The sequence below is a fragment of the Microcaecilia unicolor genome, chromosome 8 (assembly GCF_901765095.1).
Source record: "Microcaecilia unicolor chromosome 8, aMicUni1.1, whole genome shotgun sequence".
Classification (NCBI taxonomy): Eukaryota; Metazoa; Chordata; class Amphibia; order Gymnophiona; family Siphonopidae; genus Microcaecilia; species Microcaecilia unicolor.
The window spans coordinates 163103982-163131140 of NC_044038.1; the positions used below are offsets into that span (position 1 = coordinate 163103982).

General features: G+C 41.9%; 1 protein-coding gene across 1 annotated transcript in view; it reads right to left on the reverse strand.

The window, feature by feature from the left end:
* Positions 1–9177: 9177 nt before the first annotated feature.
* Positions 9178–27159, reverse strand: part of RNF145 (ring finger protein 145) — a 77680-nt gene continuing 59698 nt past the window's right edge. The window contains 13 exon segments of the mRNA XM_030212337.1: positions 9178–11468; positions 11470–11745; positions 15304–15428; positions 15431–15509; positions 15512–15559; positions 15562–15617; positions 15620–15665; positions 16226–16373; positions 16857–17039; positions 21429–21513; positions 21516–21568; positions 22458–22633; positions 26729–26964. Coding sequence (XP_030068197.1) covers positions 11127–11468; positions 11470–11745; positions 15304–15428; positions 15431–15509; positions 15512–15559; positions 15562–15617; positions 15620–15665; positions 16226–16373; positions 16857–17039; positions 21429–21513; positions 21516–21568; positions 22458–22633; positions 26729–26964 — 1853 coding nt within the window. The 3' untranslated portion in view covers positions 9178–11126.

Consider the following 27159-nt stretch of genomic DNA (forward strand, 5'->3'; position numbering starts at 1 on the left):
TCAAGTAGGTCTTCTGTCTCATCTCTGCATAAATGTCACTACGACTCAGCCCTTTATTACCTTGGTCCATATTTATGGAATTCTCTCCTCCCTCATATCCAGTTAGAATTATTCTCTTCAAGATCAAAAAAGTAGTTAAAACCTGGATATTTCAATCAGCTGTTGACAAGACTACTCTCTGACCCCTAGGTGTACTGGCAGCTAACTCATTCCCTTCTTCTTATCCTTCACTCTTCTTTTCCCTTCTTCCTCCTTCTACACCCACTAGCACCCATGTTCTTTTCCCTACTTTTTACCCTTTCACCCCATGCAATTTTTTGTCATGTCTAATTTTGATTGCATTGTAAACCGGTTTGCTGTACATCAATACTAATAAAAGTATATAAAGCTCCAGTAATTAATTAATTAATAAGGTGCAAAATAACCAAGAGGAGACTCCTGACCCATTCCCTGCCAGAGACAACTATTAATTAATAAGGTGCAAAATAGCCAAGAGGAGATTCCTGACCCATTCCCTGCCAGAGACAACTATGAAAAAACACATGTGAGTCTGAACCCAAGGTACAACATGCAGGTCCACTGACCTGGAGCCTAAGATCTTCAGAAATACCCATTCTCAGGAAGGATGTGGAAATGGGAGAGCTGAACACCGGGAGTGACACCCATAGACACACGAGGGTTCCCCTGTGTTCCAGAAACAATGAAGGACTAAATTGTTTTTCTGAATAATCATCAGAGAAGGGGGGTTCCACACCTGTAAAACCATGGCTATAGCTGAAATCTCCTGGGCTCAGTTCTAAATAACTAGATATCTGAATTTACCACCCCTTGAGTAACACTTAAACTACTACTACTACTATTAAACATTTCTATAGCGCTACTAGACTTACACAGCGCTGTACAAATTAACATGAAAAGACAGTCCCTGCTCAACAGAGCTTACAATCTAAATTGGACAGACGAACAGACAGCTAGGGGTGGGGAAATTGCAGTGGTAGGGGTGATAAGTGAGGGTGTTGAGTAAGAGAGTCATGGTTAGGAGTCGAAAGCAGTAGCAAAGAGGTGGGCTTAAGCCTAGACTTGAAGACAGCCAGAGATTGAGCCTGACGTACCTTGCAATTTGTTGGTCATTTCAACTGTGAAGGAAAAATAGCCCATCTATGCAAACAGTTTACGGGAGAGAACTGTGAACCGAAGCTAAGCACTTCTGGGTGCCAAAATGTTATAACAAAACAGCCGTTTTTCAGAATGTCTAACTTATGGGGCAAAATTTCAGGCAGTTTTGTGCATGAAGAGTCGTTGCAACATAAAGGACAGTTTTGATTGAGTTGGGGGTCCAATGGAACAAGAAGAAAACTGCTGGATGAAAAATAGCTTAATAAAGCAGATAGCACAATAATTAAGCTAACGAAAACCACCCAATTGAAAAATCCCTTCCAATTAACATCATCCTTTAAAACTCTGACTGAGAATATATATAAAAGTCAGATCAGTACACAGCAATTTACAAGAAATATTTAGCTGACTACAAGAAGCATCAAATTGACTCTGGGAGGATTACTTTTGTAATATTAACATTTTGGACTGGCACACTAAGATATCTGTTGACAGAGTGAACTGGGGCCAGGGACAGTCTGAAGCTGTTAGTAAGAGATGCAGGACCAAATCTGAGAGATATCGGATAACTCTTGGAGGAACTACCTGAGGTTTGCCCTTCTGAATGAGGTCCCCAAGAAGAGGTAAACTCACAACCCTCTTGCTCACTGCAGCAGCCTAACTCTGCAAGCCTATACCGAGGGCAAAAGGAAGTTCTCCTGAGTAGCATCCAAATACCCAAGTGAGAAGACTCCATGCGTTGCCATAAAGCAGCACAGCCAGAACACAGCAGCTTGCAATAAGCAGAGGTCCACCCCAGTCAAAACAACTGTCCAGGACTACCTTCCTAAATAAGGGAGAGAGCTGCCTTAGTATTGCTCATGGCTTCTAAATTTGGACCAACAATGAGTAGTACTGGGGGGAGGAGGGTCTTCTCATAAGTGCTTCCAGGCAGCCTATGACGTTTGGTCCCTAAAGTTCTAGGGCATCTCCATATAAGTGTTATCTCTTGGAAAAGGTAAAACTGCACCACAAGTTTGAGAGGACAAAGACTTGCACACTTGGGCAGTTACTGCATTTTGACTCCATGCATGCATGCATGCATGACGAATCCACAAAAATCTGTCTCAATATCAAGTCCACCTTTCCACAGTGTTTTCTGGTATATCCACCTGCAACATCACGTGACTAAGAAAGGGAAGGGAAATGGGACTTGATATACCGCCTTTCTGTGGTACTTTGCAACTACATTCAAAGCGATTTACATATGTACAGGAACTTATTTTATACCTGGGGCAATGGAGGGTTAAGTGACTTGCCCAGAGTCACAAGGAGCTGCAGTGGGAATCGAACCCAGTTCCCTAGGATCAAAGTCTGCTGCACTAACCACTAGGCTACTCCTCCACTCTGCAAACTTGGAAAATTAAATTTTGTTGTCAGGTTTTTCTTCTGTGAATATTCCAAAGGCCTCTTTCAGCGTTGTCAACACATACTTACCGTTTTTGTAAAGTTTGCTTTGCTTCACATAGTCGCACACATGTAACATCTTTTTGTCCAGGGCAGGTGTATGAGTTTTCCATATAAAACACTTTCATTTTCTGGATGGTATCTATACTTCCATCAGTCTAACTTGATTTTGTTGTTTTATGGATGTTTAAACTGGCATCTTTAGCTAGCTTTGCTACTAGAGCAGTCTGTGTTCTTGGAGATTTTGGAAGTACTTTTTCAACCCTTCTTATAGCATTTCCCAAAGCTTGTGGCATAATATAAACTTTGGAGGGTGAGAAATCACTCTTCGGAGCAGTACAGTCCACAAAAGCAGAACACACATCTTCTAGTAGCTAAAAAGGCTATTGAAAAAGGAGACTCTGCTGCTAGCTGCTTTCATTGCTACATCTACTATTAGGTGTTTGTGCCTTTTGGGACCCTAATAGTTGATAATCCCTGACGCAGCCTCTAGAGAGGTGAAATGTGGACATGTCGGGTTGTTTTAAAGTGGCAATAATAAAAGCCTTTTTAACTATTAATGACGTGTGTTCTGCTTTTGTGGACTGTACTGGCCTTTCTGTAGAACTTTTGTTTTCCTCTTCTGGATTTCCTCACTCTTCGCAGCAGTTGCAGCTGAGGTTACTTCACTAAGACCAAGAGAAAATCTACCCTGGCTTTCCTTTTTTTCATGATGGGCCTTCACCTGTTCTCAATTTAGTTTTCAGTCCTTGTTTTCCGGTTCCTTCTTTTCTTCACCTAATTGTATTCTAGCTCTGTATCTCTGCATCTTTCCTTTAGCTGTCAGTGACACCGTCTAAATCAGTGAAGCAAATTCAAAAAGGGAGGCCAGCAAAAAGCATCTTTTACTGTTTAACCCTTTAGTGTCCAATGTTCCCACCAATCTGTTCCCATATGGCTTATTACAGGAACACTGGACACTAAAAGGGTTAAATCAATCTTTAACATATATACAAAACTTATTTTTAAAATGACAAGAAAAATGTATTCATGACTTATGGGGTGTTTTAAGCCCCATTGATTCTAGGTCCCTGGGCTCTGCTACACGGTGCTGGCAAACAGAAGAGGTGGAGCAACACCCATGGACCTGGAAATGCTCAGGCTTTAACTTTTGGCAGCACTCCAGGTCTGGCAGGGCAGTTCGGTAATATCTCAAAGAGCTAAAAACTTGTATTTATTAGTTTTAAAAAAATGGATCACTTACAATTTGTATTCAGAGATCAAAACTTTGTTCAACAAAGTAAAATGTCAATATTTAAATACTTATAAAGAAAACTATATGATTACTCTTTGAAAATATAATTGACTGTGCAGTGTGAACACCTAGAAATAAAATGACAGGAAATGTGAGACAGGAAGCAGTTACTACATTGCCAGAACAAAACCTAGAAATCATGTAGCTCTGCTATAGAAATTATATAGCTCCATAGAATAAAATGTACATTCTTCTCTATGTAATTCTGTTACTGAAAGTGTAATTCTGTTACCAATGAAATTAAGACTTAAAAACGTATTGAGAAGAGCTTTTGTATCATAAAATAGCTACAGTTAGAAGATCTAGCATTGTTTTAGATATAGTCATGATGTGTCTGGTCTGCAGAAGGTATCTTCATTAAGTTGACAATGGAATTACAAAAATTCACAGTATATAATTAGGAGATTTTCTAGCAATCTGTAAGATAACACATCATGAAAGATTTTCCTGATACTGTTCAAACATAGGACTGGTTGTCACTTTAAAATGTTTGTTTTTTTTATGTCTACACAGGGAAGAGAGCTATAAACATCTCATTAACATATTCACAACTATTATTAAGAAAGTACAAGTGTGAGGTCACTCAAACCTCAAATTTACTCATGCAGGTACTGAAAATGTAAAGAAATTAGCATTTTCTTCAGAGTCAGCACAAACTTTCACTTTAGGAACAAGTGGTTTAGTGAAGAAATATAAATTTTTATTAGAAGCCCCTTGTGGCACATTTTGTATGGAATTGCCCAGATTGTGTATGGGATATTTTTATACTGTGCTTTCTCCTGTGAATGTAGTTTGCTTTCCTATCATAATATTATAATTCCTTTCTTTTATATTATTATTGTATACTGCCATGATCTATATTAGATATGGCAGTATAGTACTATACATAAACACCCTACAGATTACTGTCTCTCATGGCACATCCAAGAGTTTAGAAAGAGATCCGTCCTTAGAAAATAAGGTTTGCCAGTTTCTCTCTCAAGCAACCTGTCCACTGAGGCGTTATTCCCTTCAGATGAGGCAATCTCCCTCCGTCTGCTGAACCAGCTAGCTCCACGTCCTCTTCCTTCAGTCAGTAGAATGCTCTAGGCCAAGATCAATCCGTAATTCCTTCCAAGAAGGGGTATAGATTAGAGTTAGGAAGGGCTCAAAGCAGAACCTGAAGGTGCTGCCAAAGTAGGACCATCTAGGATTTTTATTTTATTTTTTTAGTTCATTATTCTCTGGCTACAGCAATTTTCATACAAGCCTAATCTGGCCTTAAAGGCACTGTTGGAAGTCTCATTTGTGTAGACGAGCAGAGAGCTGATTCTGCAGGCTGTTCCCGCCATTGCTCCTCTAGCTGAGAGGGAGGTGGAGAGAAGAGAGGAAATCTGATATGCATGTAAGGTCACCTGCTGAAATATTAACTCAGTAAAAAGCTGGAGCTGCACAGACTGTGCCGTGCCTGAGGGTAGATATGTAGCCTTCATGAACGTCCCCATTTTTCTATCAGATGAAAAGGAGGAAATGAGCCCAACCTGCTTCTCTCTCACGTTTTTTTTGGTGTAAAGCAGCCATGAAATGGCTGCTGATCCCACCATTACAGAAGTACTGACCAGGTCTCAATCCACGCATCACACAGACAACACCTCAGTCTAGGAACCTCTCCAGCTTCATTTCTGGCAAAGTGCTAAACCTTCACAAACCATACCCTGCCACCAGGTGCTTGCCTGCCTGCTTACAAGCCAGGTCAAATGTACTAGTTAATGTGACTGAACTATTACAACTACTTGCAATAGCCACCTTCATGTTTTTTTCCAAACCTACTGGAAACAAGCGTGTATGGGATGGAGGGGAAAAGGGTGATCACTTTAGACTCCTTGGCTGAGCCCTAAATACGACACATCAATAGGAGAGTGGGAGGCAGTCTGGGATGAGGCAGTGTTGTTAGTAGGTCCTGACAGAAGCACCAAGGGTGAAAAGTCACCAGGTATCCTCTGATAGTGGAGCCATTTGTGTGGAAACTTAGCCTCCAGCTGAGTCTGTTCCGAAAGGGGAAGGCAAATCAGACCACAGTGTCCCCCAAACTCAATACTGGACCTAGAGCCTTCCTGGAAGCAGCCACTTATAGCTGCTGTGCCAGGCCACAAGAATACTAAGGCGCTGAAGGCAGCACCAGCCCCCTAATAACGGGAGTGGGATTGAGCTCTGAGCTGTTTTTCCTCCGACCTGTCTCTACTGGCAGGAGGTCATTACCCACTCATCTGGACTGATCTGGCATGGACAATAAAGAAAATGCATTGGGTGTATAATTAGGTAGATAAACCAAATAATGCTGCTAGAGAGCATGAAAGGTTTTCAAGAATTTCCAGTGTCTGTCTGTAGCAGAATTCTGCCCTGCTTGGCCCTTAGTCCTTCACATATAGATGCACCTCAATCACTAGTGTATGCTTATAAAATCATGGCTATAGTAGAATGAAAAGCAGCACAAGAAAAACAACCACAAAGCAAACAATCAATTAATGAAGAAGGTATTTATGGTGCTTTCAGGTTAAGTCAAATGTAGCCTCTATTATCCAAAAATAATAAAACAAAATTCCAGGTACTGCCATTGACAGATATTAGACTAGAAAAATGTATTTTATAATGGTCTGTCAAGCAAATTGTCATGGATTATTTCAAAAGGGAATGCTTATGTTATTGATTGTATTATTATCAGAACTATCATCAGACAATAAAAAAATGCCTACTTCACATCATTTAAAAATTTTTCACAATCTTATACTTGTGCAATACAAACATTGTAATATTAAATGCAATCGCTTCACCCTCCATTGCCTGATATAAATAGACTGTAAGCAGAAAAAAAAAGAACTTTACCAGACACAATTTGAGCTACCAGTAAAATCCAAATAAATAAATCTGTGATCATCAAAATCACTTTTAAAAACAAAAATCTCCTTGACTATTCCTCATACAATTCAAAATAAGTGCACTACCTAGTGTGCCAAAAGAGTAACAGTAGGCAAAACACCCCCAACAAATTCAAAGTGATTTAAGCGGGCAGGAGAGACTCCTGGCCACCCAACCACTGATATTTAGTGCTGCTGAATATTGGCTCTGACCAACCATGGCCAAAGTGGGCAGGTCAGGGCAGTACAGGATGTAGAGTTGGGGAGAAGCTGGCAGTTATGCAAATGCCAGCAATATTCAATTCTCACTCTCCAATCTGCTGGCAGAAGGCAAACCCATACACTTGGACTGGTCTGAAGGGGATGCTAAGGAATCCCCACTTGCACATGTAAGTACAGCTGCTTGCATGTACCGGTTGCGGGGTGATGGTAACTCTGTGTATTTTGATAATATGGTTGGATCTGCTGCACGTGTGGAGAATTTCCCATAGTCCTATATGTCAAAAGCTCTGCGTTTGCAGTCCATTTGTAAAACAGGCTGGAAATTGTGAAAGTGCCCCATTCCAATCTAGGCAACTCGTGAAAAATGAGGCTTTAAGAGTCCTTTTGCCAGTATCTGAAAAGTTTGGCTTTGCAAAAGGCATTCAACTACATGTTTTCTGATACACTGAACAGTATTTTTTTTGGATTTAGGGCAGTTGGTGGCTCTTTGTAGCTTAATTTACCATTTAAATGTAATTTATGTTACTACATTTGAGTTATGTATTTATTGTTCGTTATTTTACTATTTTTAATATTGTACTTTATGTTGTACAGCACAAAAGCAATTACAGTGGTGGAAATAAGTATTTGATCCCTTGCTGATTTTGTAAGTTTGCCCACTGACAAAGACATGAGCAGCCCATAATTGAAGGGTAGGTTATTAGTAACAGTGAGAGATAGCACATCACAAATTAAATCCGGAAAATCACATTGTGGAAAGTATATGAATTTATTTGCATTCTGCAGAGGGAAATAAGTATTTAATCCTCTGGCAAACAAGACCTAATACTTGGTGGCAAAACCCTTGTTGGCAAGCACAGCGGTCAGACGTCTTCTGTAGTTGATGATGAGGTTTGCACACATGTCAGGAGGAATTTTGGTCCACTCCTCTTTGCAGATCATCTCTAAATCATTAAGAGTTCTGGGCTGTCGCTTGGCAACTCGCAGCTTCAGCTCCCTCCATAAGTTTTCAATGGGATTAAGGTCTGGTGACTGGCTAGGCCACTCCATGACCCTAATGTGCTTCTTCCTGAGCCACTCCTTTGTTGCCTTGGCTGTATGTTTTGGGTCATTGTCGTGCTGGAAGACCCAGCCACGACCCATTTTTAAGGCCTTGGCGGAGGGAAGGAGGTTGTCACTCAGAATTGTACGGTACATGGCCCCATCCATTCTCCCATTGATGCGGTGAAGTAGTCCTGTGCCCTTAGCAGAGAAACACCCCCAAAACATAACATTTCCACCTCCATGCTTGACAGTGGGGACGGTGTTCTTTGGGTCATAGGCAGCATTTCTCTTCCTCCAAACACGGCGAGTTGAGTTCATGCCAAAGAGCTCAATTTTTGTCTCATCTGACCACAGCACCTTCTCCCAATCACTCTCGGCATCATCCAGGTGTTCACTGGCAAACTTCAGACGGGCCGTCACATGTGCCTTCCGGAGCAGGGGGACCTTGCGGGCACTGCAGGATTGCAATCCGTTATGTCGTAATGTGTTACCAATGGTTTTCGTGGTGACAGTGGTCCCAGCTGCCTTGAGATCATTGACAAGTTCCCCCCTTGTAGTTGTAGGCTGATTTCTAACCTTCCTCATGATCAAGGATACCCCACGAGGTGAGATTTTGCGTGGAGCCCCAGATCTTTGTCGATTGACAGTCATTTTGTACTTCTTCCATTTTCTTACTATGGCACCAACAGTTGTCTCCTTCCTCGCCCAGCGTCTTACTGATGGTTTTGTAGCCCATTCCAGCCTTGTGCAGGTGTATGATCTTGTCCCTGACATCCTTAGACAGCTCCTTGCTCTTGGCCATTTTGTAGAGGTTAGAGTCTGACTGATTCACTGAGTCTGTGGACAGGTGTCTTTCATACAGGTGACCATTGCCGACAGCTGTCTGTCATGCAGGTAACGAGTTGATTTGGAGCATCTACCTGGTCTGTAGGGGCCAGATCTCTTACTGGTTGGTGGGGGATCAAATACTTATTCCCTCTGCAGAATGCAAATAAATTCATATACTTTCCACAATGTGATTTTCCGGATTTAATTTGTGATGTGCTATCTCTCACTGTTACCAATACCTACCCTTGAATTATGGGCTGCTCATGTCTTTGTCAGTGGGCAAACTTACAAAATCAGCAAGGGATCAAATACTTATTTCCACCACTGTACAAATATAATTTAAAAAATGACCGAAATGAACCATTAATTCATTTTGTTCTTCTTTTGCACTCCCTTTTCTATTACTTGCTCAGGCAATCAAGATTTGCTGTGTACAAACTTAGCTACAAAGACCAATATCCAGCTCACTCTTCCCAGGAGTTCACCAGTAATACTTGGCTACCTCTCTTTCAACTCTTAAAGCTGCAAAACAGGTTTGTTTGTGGAGAAGAAAATGTAATGTTTTTAAGCAGTTAAAGCTGAAGGAGAGGAAGGAATTGGTATGGATGAGCAGACTGGATAAAGTATATGATTTTTATCTTCATTAGTCACTCAACCAACCAACCACAGTTGTTCAGTTGAATACATTCAGCTTCTATAAAAGCTGACTGCATCTTTTTCCCTTTGGACACCCATATGTGTGGATAACAGGTGTTATGACTCTTTTCATCTTTCATATATGGCTATTAATTGTACCCAGACCACTTAAAAGTCCAACTTTGCTTATCTCAGGTCTTCTGCTTACACAGCTAAGCTCTCTCATCTCCCATTGCATAAATGATCCTCAAAAGCATTATAAAACACACACACACACAAAACCTTTGCAAAGGTAAATCTTTCCAACTAGTCTAATTCAAACAATCCTTCTGCACAAGGATCATGCCACCAAGTAATATTAAAACAATTTATTGAGACATTCTGCTACATCTGTGTTGTCAGTCTACAACCAAAATTTTGCACTAGAAAATAAAACTTAAAATAAAAGAGGTCACATTTTCACCATAGTAACTTGGCAGAGGAAAAACACAATTTTCCTTTTAAAGTGAAGCTTGTTTGTATAAATAAATGACTAGGGGTTTTTTTCTTATCAAAATTCACATACAAAATTGCCCTGTTTTCTCTATACTAGCTAAAGCCATGATGAATGTAAAAATTCATATATGACATATCTTGTCAGAAAAAAGTGCAAACTAATGACAGCTTTAAAAGTGGCAGTTGCACAGTTAAGATCATACATTTCCATGTACTCATTCCTAAAGTGCAAATTTTGCCAAGGTTTAACAGTTTTCTTTCATTAAATTGCAAGAATCAAACATTACACGAGATTAAACATCACTCAGTTGCCTGTTCTGTAGCCTACAGCTCATCCCACTTTTCTACTACAACACTGTAGTGGACACAAAAGTGTTCACGAGAGCTTCGGCTACCTTCATATAGGCTGAGAAATTGTTTGTGAATTGTAGGTACTGCATCTACACAAAGTAAAATATCATATCGATTGGACTATCCTGAAGATTCCAGAGTCATGATAGATTACATTAATGAAATTGTCCCATCCCCACCCCATGTTTCCCTGCAAAGAATCCCGAAATGTGTATACACTGCGTGCAAGTGAGCGTGCAACAAGGTACCGATGTAAGCAACATTGTCTACACTTGCTTTTCGATGCTATTTGTGGCTAACCCCCAGCAGGCACTGCAGAAGAGAATAATTGCCTCTGACTTATTGTACGTTCAATACTACAAGGCAGAATGAGCTCCTCCCTATTCCACGGCCATGCTATATTTCCTTCATGCCTTTTATTCTTTCTCCCCTTCCCAGTCCTACAATGTAATACTTTCAGGTATTATGGAAGTTTTTACCTTTCCAGTTGTACTACTGTATTACCTCAGTGCTCGGTGACCTTTTCTATAGAGGTTACGGTTTTACTTCCATGGCACAAACTTCATGCCCCAAAATGCATTTCTATTTATATATCTATAATTTATATTGGATATAGATATATAACACATTAATGGTACCAGGGGTGGAAATTGTTTGATTAGAAGTATAAAACTTGTCCAAGACACCTTGAGTAAAAGCACATCGTGTTACTGGAGTGATTTGGGTGTCTCTTGCCCTTGCCATCCCTTCTGCTCTCAAGGACCAACTCACAAGTCAAACTTGTCCTGAGCTTCCTCTTGTTATTCTGTGTTTCTGATTCCAGTGCAGAGCCCATTTCTCTCTTGATCCCTTACAAGCTGCTCCCCTTGGCTCATTTTGTCCTGGAAGGCCTCAGCAGGCCTACCATCACAGTCTTTCAGAAAATGTTCCTGACAGTTCACTCCATGCTGCAGTTCTTGGTTTATCTGTTCATCCATGACCTTGATGTAACTTCTATGATAGGAGCACTGTTGAAATTCAGCCTGTTGGTTGACATCTTGATGTTCCACTGCATTGATTTCTTCCTGTAAGAGAATGGCTAAATTGCCATTGCATTCCGGGCTCTGTGTGCGTTTGAGAGTATTTAAAGAGTCCTCCAGTTTTTTCCGTCTTCTCCGATGCCTCTGCAACACTTTGGCCAGGAGGCTCACATGGACTCGCCCCTTTCCTGGCCACATGGATGCTCGCTGGGTCCTGGCACGACAGCATTCTCTTCTGCTTCAGGTTTGGCAGCTGTACTGGCTCTTGCCCTGGCTGTTGTGAGGAAGTTTTAAGTTGACAGTGGCATAGAGGGCAAGTCTCCTGCACATATAGCCATTTCTTAAGACATCCAGCATGAAAAAAATGGCTGCATGGTGTGATAATGGCAGACTTCATATCCTAAAAGGTTTTAGAAAAAGAAAGCAATAAGAGAAAGGATATGCTACATCTGCTAAATAACAATCCTTTTCTGAGATTATTAGAATAGCTCAGTGCAAAAGGCTCCCCATACCCAAAAATCAGTGACCGCCGCAGTGGCACCAAGCTGTGAAGGCAGCAGCACACACAGCTTCTCTAAGGTCACTAGCAAGGAATCTAGTTACCTGACAATTTCTGCATAAATTAAAACAACCGATTACCACAATTAGGCTTAAAACAGTTATATATATTGTAAACACCAAAACAAATTTCTAAACACAATTAATAACTATTTAACCATTATAAAAAGAAAAAAAGTGTCTTTTATAATGCTTTGTTAAGAGTATTAGAATGGATTTTATGTTTCGAAGAACTCTACAATCCTGTGGGATTGGAATTAATTTACAATGAGCTATGTTCCTTCTGCTTGGATTGAAGGAATTAGTTTTAGGGACTGATTATACAATTTGAGATATAGTTTTATTTTGGGCTGTTTCTATACTAGATAGCCTTAGAATATGGCATATATTAGGGGAAGAAATAGCATAATTGTGTCCATTATGTGCTCATTCATTTGATAATATAATGTTATCAGCATGAGTTGACAATTACTGTGTGTTTTGCCCTGGGTAATTGAGGAAGAACAGAAATTTCATTGGGGGGGGGGGGGGGGGCAGTGTATGAGCTGCACTAAACAGCTTGCAGCCACGAATGTGTAGTAAGTAGACCTATGAAACATTCCCAGAACTTTTGACGTGACGAAGGAAAACTTTCCTTTTTTCCAGAAAAAAAAGGAAATTTAGGGGAAAACTGAAATATTCTCAATGAGTATTTCTGTAGAATGTTTACTTCACTTTACTATTTTCATCTGCCTCAGGGGTTAGCGCTGCGGTAAAAATAACAAAAAAAATATTTTCCAGCACGTGAACTCGAGGTGGAACTACCGCCGGCGGCTGCGTTGGGCCGACATTAGTTCAAGGTTGCCACGCGGCAATCCTTTCATATAAGGGTCCCTCAATTACGTTAGTGTCCTCCTGTTAAAAAAAAAAAATGTTTAAATCAGTTGCTCCTCATCTGTGGAATTCTCTTCCACCTTCATTGAGATCCAAATGTAATTATCTGACGTTTCATAAATCTTTGAAACCCTGGCTATTCTCTAAATATGTATTTTGAATATGGTAGAGGACTATTCTACATTTTCTCTCTTAGTTTGTGAACTATCTAGAGCCATTAGTTTGGACAGTATATAAGAGAATTACATATTGCAACTGTACTGTATTCAAAACACAATGATTAACTAAGTGCAGCCAGCAAGCACATAATATTTTTCTTTTTTAATATACAGCATGCATTTATTACTTTAAATTGAATAAATATACCAAATAGATGTTGATAAATATATCAGGGTCACAGACTGACCTGCAAGCTACTATAAACTAGGTATATAAACAGGTCACTCTTATCACCTCTCGCTTAGACTATTGCAACTTGCTTCTCACAGGTCTCCCACTTAGCCATCTCTCTCCTCTTCAATCTGTTCAAAATTCTGCTGCACGATTTATATTCCGCCAGTGTCGCTATGCTCATATTAGCTCTCTCCACAAGTCACTTCACTGGCTCCCTATCCGTTTCTGCATACAGTTCAAACTCCTCTTATTGATTTACTAGTAAAAGAGGCCCGTTTCTGAGCAAATGAAACGGGCGCTAGCAAGGTTTTCATCACCAACACCCCCCCCCTCCCTCCCTGCCAACCCCTTCGTTGTTCCTGCCATTGCCTCGCCCCAATGTCATGACGTTTGGACGAGAGGCGGGGCCCGGAGCGATTTCCCACCCCCCCGCCTCCTCCCTGCCAACCCCTTCATTGTTCTGCCATTGCTCCGCCCTCGAGGGCGGGGCCCGGAGCGATTTTGGTGGCTTCACCACCACGAACCTTCAAAACTTTTTGAAGGACAGTCAAACTCCTCTTATTGACTTATAAGTACATTCACTCTGCAGCTCCTCAGTACCTCTCCACACTTATCTCTCCCTACACTCCTCCCTGGGAACTCCGTTCACTGGGCAAATCTCTTATCTGCATCCTTCTCCTCCACTGCTAACTCTAGACTCCGTTCTTTTTATCTTGCTGCACCATATGCCTGGAACAGACTTCCTGAGCCGGTATGTCAAGCTCAATCTCTGTCCGTCTTCAAATCTAGGCTAAAAGCCCACTTTTTGATGCTGCTTTTAACTCCTAACTTGTTCAGTACCCTTATTTTATCATCACCACCTTAGTAATTCCCTTATCTCTTATTTGTCCCGTTGTCTGTCCTAATTAGATTGTAAGCTCTGTTGAGCAGGGACTGTCTCTTCATGTTCAAGTGTACAGCACTGCATACTCTAGTAGCGCTATAGAAATGATAATTAGTAGTCCATAGATTTTGTCAGTTGAGTTAGAGAGTGGAATTGAAAAGGGGGGAAGGGGAAAGGGAATGGGACTTGATATACTGCTTTGTCTGTGGTTTTTGCAACTACATTCAAAGAAGTTTACATATTATATGTGAAGGAGTGGCCTAGTGGTTAGAGTGGTGGACTTTGGTCCTGGGGAACTGGGTTCGATTCCCACTGCAGGCACAGGGAGCTCCTTGTGAGTCTGGGCAAGTCACTTAACCCTCCATTGCCCCAGGTACAAATAAGTACCTGTATATAATATGTAAGCCGCATTGAGCCTGCTATGAGTGGGAAAGCGTGGGGTACAAATGTAAGAAAAATAAATAAATAAAATAAATATACCGGCACTTACTTGTACCTGGGGCAATGGAGGGTTACATGACTTGCCCAGAGTCACAAGGAGCTGCAGTAGCAATCAAACCCAGTTCCCCAGGATCAAAGTCTGATGCACTAACCACTAGGCTATTCCTCCACTAGCAACATTCCATGTAGAATCTCAAATAGGGAAATGGAAATTGGACTTGATATACCGCCTTTCTGTAGTTTTTGCAACTACATTCTAAAGCAGTTTACACAGTATGTACAGGTACTTAACTGTATCTGGGGCAGTGGAGGAGGGGTTAGTGACTTGCCCAGAAGTCACAAGGAGCTGCAGTGGGAACTGAACCCAGTTCCCCAGGATTAAGAAAACCACCACCATCAACACTTATAACAGATAAAAGAAACTATATCTGAAATTAGAAGCAGTCTTCCTGTAATCAGCAAAATTTAGATTAAGAAACAAGAAAAACTCACTTTCTGAGTTTCACTTTCTCTCTCTCTTTAGATTAGTAGCAAACTTTTGTTTGGCAAACCATTTTGAGAGAATAAGGAGCAGGTAGTGAGATTCTCAAGATCACAATGTACAACCAGCAGGGATGCTTAGTATCCGCAAAGTCTCATTATCATCTTCATGGCCTACGCACCAATTCCAAGCAACTTTCCAGTTTTTAAGCACACTTTCCTCCCTATACTTTTTTCTCTTTTGTGAAGGACGCAGCTCCTATCGTTTTAGCAGCCTATGATATCGTAAGACCATATAAACGCCACAGAGCAGCTGTGCTTTGTTCGTACCTGATAGCAGATGGCACAAATGTCATTGTGCTGCTCCAGCTGCTGCTCCGTGGTTGCCGTAGGCAGTGACTCGATCTTGTTGACAGCGTCTCTACGAAGAAGGAAGCTCTTCCAACCAAGCTGGCCCGGAGCCACACGTTGTAGTAAGAATGGATAAAGATGATCATTGAACCCATCACGCTCCATTCCCCAAAGATAGTCCTCTGAAAACGCCGTAGGCCACTACACAGAGAGCAACCAGGAACTCGAGCAGGGGCCGTATGTGCCATTCACTTAGTAAATTACGTCATCCATGTTTTCCACTGGTTGTTTTGGAACTCCTCAACCATAAACAACACGTAGATGAAAAGGGTTCCCAGAACCTAATAGAAGGCAAAAGGACATTATATATATATATATATATATAAGAAACATGAGATTTTAGTGTTTATAGTCAGTAAGAATCACAACATGCCTGGATAGCAGATACAGTGGATGCAGCCACTTTGCAAGCTCATCTGGAGCAACACTTGGTGGATCCTACTCTTGGAACCTTAATTTACTACAGGCATATTGTTCCAGTCTTGATATGCTATTTTCTGCATGCTAAAACCCACAATTCTAGCAGCTTCGTGCTTCAATACTGAGCTTCGATATAACCCCCCTTCCCCAAGTCATACTATACCCTGATGTTAATTATTTAACAAGCTCTACTAATGCTCCCAAGCCCTAATCTACCTTACCCACTGCTAATCCAGTAGCAGAATACAGGTTTCTCACCCAAAAGAAAACTGGAATATTGTATGCCTTCCTCACCTCTATGAAGACTAAAATACTGCATGCTACCAGTAACAAGAAGAAGATATTAAAGAGTTACACCTGCCCCCTCCCCTTTTTTTTTTAATTGGAGGGATGGTGGAATATAATTCCGCTCTCCCCTTACCTGAAGCGATGTTAGAATGCTGCTGGAGATGATGATTAGGAGCCAGAAGTCCATGTGAAAGAACTGGCAGATCATATAGGCCATGTAGGAAGGGAACACTAGCAGGAACAAGCAAAGACTCACTGCACGAAAATGTTTCCAGAGACTCCTATAAGCAACAAACAAAGTGCTCGTTAAAGGCTCTGAAACTAGCTGGTGCCCAGTACTTTATAATGAAATATTCCAAATGCATAAATCTACAAAAAAAAGTAAAAAAAATATCATGCAAATTTGTTTATTGGAATCACAGGTCTCAGTGATGCAATGTTCTCTACAACCTTAAATGTTAGGAAAGTGAGCACATGAACCAAAAACGCTATTAAGCTGGAAATGATGCAATTACATGTTCAGGTTTTCTGAAAGCAGTTTTGTCATGAAATTGTTAAAACTGAAATTAGTTCAGGCCTCTTGGACCCAAGGGAGGCAAAAGACCATACTGGCTGCACCCAGTACCGTCTAAAACTTCAGGAATAACCTGGTTACTTCAGACAAAAAAGGGTAATCCCTGTAGGGAGTGTGGGTTTGAAAAATGTAATTGGGTATTGGTTTAAGACTCACACAGCATCAACAGTAGAAGTGTTTAGTTTCTTACTTGTCCCTTGAAGCTCCCAGAGCCAGAACAATTGGATCAGCATCTCCAGCATGGACTGCAGGATGGAAAGCCACCACAATGAAAAGAATGATACTGAGAAGGAAAGCCCGATGGACTACCTGAAGCTCTATGAGACCAGTCTGCACTGCCAGAATCAAAAGGGTAATGCCTTCCGTCATGCCTCTAAGAATGACATAAGGTTAGAAAAGCAGAGTATTAATACAAGACGTGCTTTCTACAGGGGGTAGCCTTCCACCCTGCTTCATGTGATAAGCACTGTACACACCCTCTCTCAGAATTTAGAGAACTGGCTTTTTACAAGATTATTTTAAATGAACATTAACTAACCATAAGGGTGGCTGCCATTTTGAAAATAGTATCTGTTTTAAATTAACTTTTCTCTCTTCTATTTTGTTTTTAAATTTTAATATAGTGCAAACATGGCTTCCAACGTTACTGAAGAGGGCAATTTTCAACAACATTAGTAAGATCCTATGGGAGGAATGTTCTATCTGCAGTATGATTAAAAGGCAATGTCGTATACCATCCCAACTGCTAAACCACATTAAAAAAAAATGCAACACCCAATGGATCAGTGGCAGTCGTACAGTGGTGGAAATAAGTATTTGATCCCTTGCTGATTTTGTAAGTTTGCCCACTGACAAAGACATGAGCAGCCCATAATTCAAGGGTAGGTTATTGGTAACAGTGAGAGATAGCACATCACAAATTAAATCCGGAAAATCACATTGTGGAAAGTATATGAATTTATTTGCATTCTGCAGAGGGAAATAAGTATTTGATCCCCCACCAACCAGTAAGAGATCTGGCCCCTACAGACCAGGTAGATGCTCCAAATCAACTCGTTACCTGCATGACAGACAGCTGTCGGCAATGGTCACCTGTATGAAAGACACCTGTCCACAGACTCAGTGAATCAGTCAGACTCTAACCTCTACAAAATGGCCAAGAGCAAGGAGCTGTCTAAGGATGTCAGGGACAAGATCATACACCTGCACAAGGCTGGAATGGGCTACAAAACCATCAGTAAGACGCTGGGCGAGAAGGAGACAACTGTTGGTGCCATAGTAAGAAAATGGAAGAAGTACAAAATGACTGTCAATCGACAAGATCTGGGGCTCCACGCAAAATCTCACCTCGTGGGGTATCCTTGATCATGAGGAAGGTTAGAAATCAGCCTACAACTACAAGGGGGGAACTTGTCAATGATCTCAAGGCAGCTGGGACCACTGTCACCACGAAAACCATTGGTAACACATTACGACATAACGGATTGCAATCCTGCAGTGCCCGCAAGGTCCCCCTGCTCCGGAAGGCACATGTGACGGCCTGTCTGAAGTTTGCCAGTGAACACCTGGATGATGCCGAGAGTGATTGGGAGAAGGTGCTGTGGTCAGATGAGACAAAATTGAGCTCTTTGGCATGAACTCAACTCGCCGTGTTTGGAGGAAGAGAAATGCTGCCTATGACCCAAAGAACACCGTCCCCACTGTCAAGCATGGAGGTGGAAATGTTATGTTTTGGGGGTGTTTCTCTGCTAAGGGCACAGGACTACTTCACCGCATCAATGGGAGAATGGATGGGGCCATGTACCGTACAATTCTGAGTGACAACCTCCTTCCCTCCGCCAGGGCTTAAAAATGGGTCGTGGCTGGGTCTTCCAGCACGACAATGACCCAAAACATACAGCCAAGGCAACAAAGGAGTGGCTCAGGAAGAAGCACATTAGGGTCATGGAGTGGCCTAGCCAGTCACCAGACCTTAATCCCATTGAAAACTTATGGAGGGAGCTGAAGCTGCGAGTTGCCAAGCGACAGCCCAGAACTCTTAATGATTTAGAGATGATCTGCAAAGAGGAGTGGACCAAAATTCCTCCTGACATGTGTGCAAACCTCATCATCAACTACAGAAGACGTCTGACCGCTGTGCTTGCCAACAAGGGTTTTGCCACCAAGTATTAGGTCTTGTTTGCCAGAGGGATTAAATACTTATTTCCCTCTGCAGAATGCAAATAAATTCATATACATTCCACAATGTGATTTTCCGGATTTAATTTGTGATGTGCTATCTCTCACTGTTACCAATAACCTACCCTTCAATTATGGGCTGCTCATGTCTTTGTCAGTGGGCAAACTTACAAAATCAGCAAGGGATCAAATACTTATTTCCACCACTGTATGTGGAAGGGCCTGGGTTTGATTTTTTTCCCCCAGATCTTATGCTACCAGAGTTGGGTAAGGCTAGGGATGCCCCAGGGACTGTATTCACAGCTGCTGGGTGAGAATGAGAGTCAAATCACTAAACACCGCCACTAGCTAGTAACTGACTTTTGGGCCCATGATTGTAGGGTTCCGGACACCATAGGCCAAGGACTGTTGATACTGCATTTTTAGCAGAGGGATGCAGACTGCAAGCTCTGACAGGTCCCAAGTAGCCCTCACTGGTCCACATTCACACAACCAAACTTGAGTTTTTGGTTTCAGCCGAAAGCTTCAGACAGTTTTGATAGCCTCTAATACAGAGGCATTATGAAATTTCCTATTTTAAAAGTAGACATACTCTGAAATCCATTTGTGATAGGAAAGCACTTCAAAAAAGACAATACACATGCAGATTTCACAGACTGTAGTTAAAAACATTAGTAAAAACACAAAGCTAATAAATGTTTTTCCTGTTTATCCTTTATTTCTGTTTTAAATGTTTATTTCAACTGACTCTCGAAAAAGATATGTTTTTAAAACTTTACGAAAATGAGTATAAGAGTCCTCAAGCCTAAGTTCTTTAGGAAGACAATTCCAAAAAGAGACGGAGCTAGAAACTAATTGTTTATATATATAATACTGCTTACAAACTCACAGCAACATAGGAGTGAGTATATGCTTTAAAAACATGCAATAGCTCTCTTGAATGCAAAATGAATTCTGCCAGCCCTCTGGTTTAAAATAAATAATATAAGTACGCTTCTAAAGAAAAAAATACTTGCATGAGTTAATTTTCTTCCAGTACCTGCTAAGGAGACTGAACTTTAACCTATGGAAAAGATTCTAGGTGTCATCATAGTGTGCTATGGTGGCCATAAAAGCAATGTTACGAATAATCAGAAAAAGTATGGAGAATAAAATAGGAAATTTCATAATGCCTCTGTATTAGAGGCTAATCAAAACTGTCTGAAAGCTTTCGGCTGCAACCAAAAACTCAAGTTTGGTTGTGTGAATGTGGACCAGTGAGGGCTACTGGGAACTGTCAGAGCTTGCAGTCTGCATCCCTCTGCTAAAAATGCAGTATCCAAGCCAGAATAATTCAAATGAAAGACTGTATTTTACCTCCAAGCAAAATAGCCTCCATGCACATGGACTGCAGCTAATGAAAATTGCAACTAAAAGCCACAGTGCTTTTACGGTTGTTCACTTTGCGCAACACTCAGTGCAACAGTTGGATGTCGTAACTCTACAGAGAAGCTAATTCCTAAGGAGCTAATCATCCCAAATCTAAAAAATCAAATTCCTGGTAAAATTTTGCATGAGCATTTAATCTGGAGCACTCTATATACCATATAAATTATTGTGCAAGATCATAACTGATTTACTTGCAATCAATGTACAAAAATAAATAAAGAAATAAATAAAAGAGTACCCCCCCCCCCCCCCCCCCTCCGCAAAGCCACAGGACTAATTTACAATCCATGGCAGTCTAGTGGTGTAGTTGCACAAGAGCCATTTTGAGATCAGAATCAGAGTGGGAAGGAGTAACTGAGGCTCAATCTTGCACCTACACCTAGACCACCAGAGATTTTAAGACAAGCCCAGAGAGGCCAACGAATGGTGATGGGAAGGCACTCAGATGAGGCGGAAGACAAACAGGACAAAGCACAAATTTTCAGCTTCCACCGAAAACACATGACGGCCAAAAAAGGATTTTGGGTCAGTTTCAGCACCATAACCGAAACCAAAATTCAGTCAGCCTCTACCCTTGAATATCACATGCAATTCTGATTGCCTTACCTCAAAAAAGATATAGCGGAATTAGAAAAGATGTAGAGAAGGGTGACAAAAATGTTAAACAGGATGGAATGACTTCCCATGAAGAAAGACTAAAGAGGTTAGGACTCTCAGTTTGAAGAACAGATGGCTAAAGGGAGATAAGGCAGAGGTCTGAGTGACAGTTGTTCGTTCTTTCAAAAAGTATAAATACTAGATGACATACCATGAACTTAGTAAACAGAACAGGTGAAATAATCAGAGAATTTTTCCCCTCAATGCACAATTAATCTCTGGAATTCATTGCTAGGGGATATGATAAAAGCAGTTGGCACAACTGTGTTTACAAAAGGTTTGGACAAGTTTCTGGAGGAAAAGTCAATAAACCATTACCAACAAAGTAGATTTTGGTAAAGCTAATGCTTATCCCTGAGGGTAGGCAGCATGGAAGCTAGCTACTTTCAGGGATCTTGCCAGGTACTTGTGACAGATTTGCCACTACTAGAAGAAGGATACCAGGCTAGAGCTAGAATTACAGCTATGTTCTTAACATACATACACACACACAAATCACCTGTTCATGGCAGGGTCATTCACAAAAGCTCTATAGCCCTGCAAATAAAACTTGCAGAGGGTTAAAACTCCCAGTGCCACAAAGAGACAGTGAATACCAGCCCCAGAAGAGAGTATGGAGTGCTGCAGCATTCAGCAATACTAAAGACAGAGGAGAGAGAGAGAGAGAGTTTAAAATCATGCTAATCAAGGACAATACTAAATAAACCGCTTCTTGACATATTATAATAAAACTAGTAAAAAAAGGCCCGTTTCTGACACAAATGAAACGGGCGCTAGCAAGGTTTTCCTCGGCTCCCCTGCAGCTACCCTCCTCTCCCCCTGCCCCCCCCCTGCAGCCACCCATGTCCAGCAACCCTCCTCTCTCCCCTGCCCCCCCACCTGCCACCCATGCCCAGCGACCCAGCTCTCCCCTGACCCCCCCCGCCTGCCACCCATGCCCAGCGACCCAGCTCTCTCCCCTGCCCCCCTCCAGCCACCATGTCCAGCAACCCTCCTCTCTCCCCTGCCCCCCCTCCAGCCACCCATGTCCAGTGACCCTCCTCTGGACATGGATCAGCTGTGAGGCATGTTTTTTTTTCCCCCCGGGTTCTGAAGTTGACATCATAATGGCTACGGTGATGTCAGCCTGATCTACGGAGCCGTCCTGACCAACTCGGAATGAGCCACGGTCCCAGGCAGCAAGTCAGAACGTTGGAGGTGAGAATTATTATATAGGACTTGATGGTGGTGTATGAAAGAAAATGCAACTTATAGCCCACTATGCTAAAATGCCCAGCGTGTTACAACAAAACATAACAAATGTCAGAAGTCCTGTATATACAATTCAAATGCACAAGAAAAATCTCAGAAACAAAGCGCATAGCCTGAAATATTTTCCTAGGAGTATAAAATAGAGCACGTAAAGAAAAAGTCAAACTTTTAACCAGTCTCATTTTGCATTGTAAGGGCCAGAGTTTCAATCTATACTGCTTTTCCCTCACTTCCCAATATTATTAAAAATGCTCATATGATCTACTGTCTGACCCACCTTGTAAGAAAGAGGAAGAGAAGCTTCTCGCGGGATGCAGGCTGATCGCGTGTGCTAAAGTAAGAGTAGATCTGCAGTGCAAACAGAACCAGCCAGAACACCATGAAGAGCACAGGGACTACCAACTGGTTCCAAAGAGACATCCCCAGTGCCAGAAGACCATACACCTCCACAACCTGGACAGGAAAAGAACAAAATAGCTTCACTTTTGTTATTTGCCTTTAGGGAAGGCCAGAGACAGATGCAATACTATGAGCGCGCCTAAGAATGTAGATGTGCTACTAATATAAAAAATATTATAGAAACATATAAAAACAGTGAAGTGTTCAGAACTGTGGCTAAGTCTAAAACTGCCATTTTCAATTTTTTTTGTCAATAGTTTCACAGTAGGCCTACCTATAGTAAATAGAGTATGGCTCCAACTGAAAACAAAGACAAACAATAATTTTTTTGTTGTTTGTATTCAAAGTCAATTCCCCCACCTCAAGTTGTTTAGATGCACTCCGCTGAAAGAAAACCCCCCATCAGTCATCCTTTACTTCCAAATTGTCTCTCTAGGCCTCCAGCTAGGACTCCCACCCTTCCAACCGCTATCTCCGATTCTCTTCCCCCCCCCCCCCCCCAACCTCCATGACATGTCCAAAACTTCCTACCCGAGCCTGCAGCATGATACGGGATACCTGCTTCCAAGCTCAGTATCAGAGTTGCTCAGACATTGTAAGTAGTATACTATCCTGCTTATAATCGAACGAGAAAAACGCCCAAGTTGCGACCTAAATCGGGAGATGGACGTTTATCTCACAAAAACGAATAACGCGGTATAATCGAAAGCCGAACTTGGACGTTTTCAACTGCACTTCATCGCGGAAGCGTACAAAGTTGACGGAGGCGTGATGAAGGCGGGACTGGGGCGTGATGAAGGCGGGACTGGGGCATGGTTATCACCCGAACAGAGATGGGCGCCTTTCGCCGATAATGGAAAAAAAGTATGCATTTGTAGCTAGAATTTAGGGCACTTTTCCTGGACCCTGTTTTTTCACGAATAAGGCCCCAAAAAGTGCCCTAAATGACCAGATTACCACAAGAGGGAATCGGGGATGAACTCCCCTGACTCCCCCAGTGGTCACTAACCCCCTCCCACCACAAAAAATGATGTTTCACAACTTTTTATTTTCACCCTCAAATGTCATACCCACCTCCCTGGCAGCAGTATGCAGGTCCCTGGAGCAGTTGTTAGGAGGTGCAGTGGACTTCAGGCAGGTGGACCAGGCCCATCCCCCCCTACCTGTTACAATTGTGCTGCTTAATGCTTATTAGTCGTCCAACCCCCCAAACCCACTGTACCCACATGTAGGTGCCCCCCTTCACCCCTATAGGGCTATAGTAATGGTGTAGACTTGTGGGCAGTGGGTTTTGAGGGGGATTTGGGGGGCTCAACACACAAGGGAAGGGTGCTATGCACCTGGGAGCTCTTTTACCTTTTTTTTTGTTTTTGTAAAAGTGCCCCCTAGGGTGCCCGGTTGGTGTCCTGGCATGTGAGGGGGATCAGTGCACTACGAATCCTGGCCCCTCCCACGAACAAATGCCTTGGATTTATTCGTTTTTGAGCTGGGCGCTTTCATTTTCCATTATCGCTGAAAAACAAAAACGCCCAGCTCACAAATTGTCGAATAAAACATGGACGTCTATTTTTTTCGAAAATACGGTTCGGTCCGCCCCTTCACGGACCCGTTCTCGGAGATAAACGCCCATGGAGATAGACGTTTTCATTCGATTATGCCCCTCCACGCCATTCTTTGTATTGTAATTTGAATATTTTTTACTGCTGTAATTGCCTATTGCTCATGTTTGATCTACTCTTACTGTATACCGCCTTGAGTGAATTCCTTCAAAAAGGTGGTAAATAAATCCTAATAAATAAATAAATGCTGTGCTAGCTACGTTAGTTAGCGCAGAAGCAGTCAGCCCAACCAATTTGTTTTTAACTACAGAAGCTATCTTTACTTTAATCAACATAGCCAGTGTAGCATTGTCTGGATCAAAGGGGAGTGTGTCTGGGTTGGCAGGAAACCTGGAACCTTTTGGATGATGGTATGTATATACTGAACCAAACAGAATGAACGAGCTGCAATGTAGGCAGAGAGCATAGCATCCTGGAAAACTTTCTTGCCCAAAGGGTCCAAGTCAGGGGTCCTTACTAAGTGGTGTGTTAGAAAACTTTGCACACACTCACTTTCTTCAGGGCCAACTCAAGTACTAAACTGAGGAACAGAAAAATTGGACGACTGAAACAAGGTGCTAGCTGGGCTGTACACTTCATAACCATCTTTTAGAATACAGGCTGAATGGTAAGTCAGGTACGATACATACAGAGCTGATGCTTTTCTAGGAGGCCATGAATTCGTACAGCTTTTGGAACCTCTACAAAGTTTAATAGCCAAAAACATCTGAATGTGGTTCCACTTCCTGCTGCATCAAGATCCTCTCTTGTATTGTGCTAAACAAAATCTCAGGTAATAGATGGCTTAAAAGGAGATGGATCAGAAGGAAGGCCTGCGAAGGAATAATTTTGCAGAAGAAAATCTGGATCTGGGTAGTCAAGGCACACTAGTAAAGGTCAAAGCATGGTAAGGTGGCGAAAAACAAATGGCCTCCTTGAGGTTTGAAGTCCGAAGTTGAGAAGATAGAGACTATAGGATCTTGAGATCAATAAGTGTCTCTGCACGGGAGTAACACCTATGGACTGAAGTAGTGTCGCACTGGATTGTTATTGGATAAATGGTAAGTCCTTACAGTAGCCCTTGACAAATGCCCAGTCGAAAATGCCCCTCTATGTATTCAAAACCGAACTCCCATAACAATAAAGACATTATTTGAAAAGCACATTTAAATATGATTGGATCCGTCAGAAACGCATCATTCAATCCTCAGGCAATAGTTTAACCATTCAAATCTAGGGTGAATACGTAATCTTCGTCGATCCATGAAATACATCACATATATTATCAAAAACATGAAAAGTACTATCTTTTATTTATTTATTTCTTCTTTCATCATTTGATGAAGGAAGAAATGCATGATCCACCCCAGTCTACATCTGGGTCCCCTCAAAATGAGCTGCTGGCTATACCCCTTCTTCAGAGGACTTCACGTCACTAAATCAAAAATTAAATATTTCCACTTCCTTTCCTTTCAGGCAGGTTCATACCAGTCCCTCAGCTGAAGTAGCAGGGGGGTTACCTGTTTGTGGTCTTCCCCAAAAGCAAGATAAGCTACCACTATGTCACTGTTAAATGATTCTTCCCAGGCTTCCAGATACTATCAAGAAATGAGGACATGAAATGAGATTGGGCAGACTCAAGAAAAATGTCAGGAAGTATTTTTTCACAGACAGAGTGGTGGATGCTTGGAATGCCCTCCCGCAGGAGGTGATGGAAATGAAAACGGTAACGGAATTCAAACATGCTTGGGATAAACGTAAAGGAATCCTGTTCAGAAGGAATGGATCCTCAGGAGCTTAGCCGAGATTAGGTGGCAGAGCCGCTGGTGGGAGGCGGGGCTGGTGGTTGGGAGGCGGGGATAGTGCTGAGCAGACTTATACGGTCTGTGCCAGAGCCGGTGGTGGGAGGCGGGACTGGTGGTTGGGAGGCGGGGATAGTGCTGGGCAGACTTATACGGTCTGTGCCCTGAAGAGGACAGGTACAAATCAAGGTAGGGTATACACAAAAAGTAGCACATATGAGTTTATCTTGTTGGGCAGACTGGATGGACCGTGCAGGTCTTTTTCTGCCATCATCTATTATGTTACTATGTTATGTTACAACAACAAGAAATAAAAGCTTGTTGTGGGTCTACAATCTGCACTGCCCATATTGCTGCTGGTGCAGTCAGTCCCCATTTCACTGATTTAAACATTTGACTGTTGAGGTTAAATTACTGTAAGCAAATAAAAGTTTTTATAACAACAGTATTAACTCCAGAATTGTGGTACCCATCTAATATTTCATGAACAAGCATCAGCAGTTTTCTGTGCTGTTAAAGCAGAAGCAGGATTACTCAGCATAGTTGTAGCCAATGAAAAGGCAGATATTAATGGTATTAATCTGTGGGGCAAATGATTCCAAACGGCTTACAATAAGCTATTTTTACTAAGTGGCTCAAACGTTTAAGGGTTAAAAATGAATACACCAAAAGCACATTTTTTGGAACCCCCACTCAGCAACCATAATTAGGAAAAATAAAGTTTGCATCAATATGTGCAAGAGTCTTACCTGAACAAGTTCTCTATATGCCGATTTAGCAAGATTGTAGGGTACCAGGAGATTGGATGCAAGGAAGTACAGCACCTCCAAGCCAGTAAAAATCATGGCAAACTTGTTAATAACAACAATAGTTTCCAGAGGGACAAGGCACAGCCGAGCCAGCAGAGGGAGCAAGTGAGCTGAAAACAGCCAAATCTGCTTTGTCTTCATTACACAAGAACACAGGGTGCAAACCACCAATTGACCTGCAGTACACAAAAGAGCACTTCATTACTGATGGCATTACGTATAGAAAGAAAAATACAAAGTAATGTGCCGATTCGGGCAAATAAAATTTCCTCTCATCCACCACTTATTTCTACATTATGTACTGGTTACAGATGGTATTAATAGTTCTCCTGGATCCGACTATTGTAACTTTCTTGGGGAAACAGTCTGCC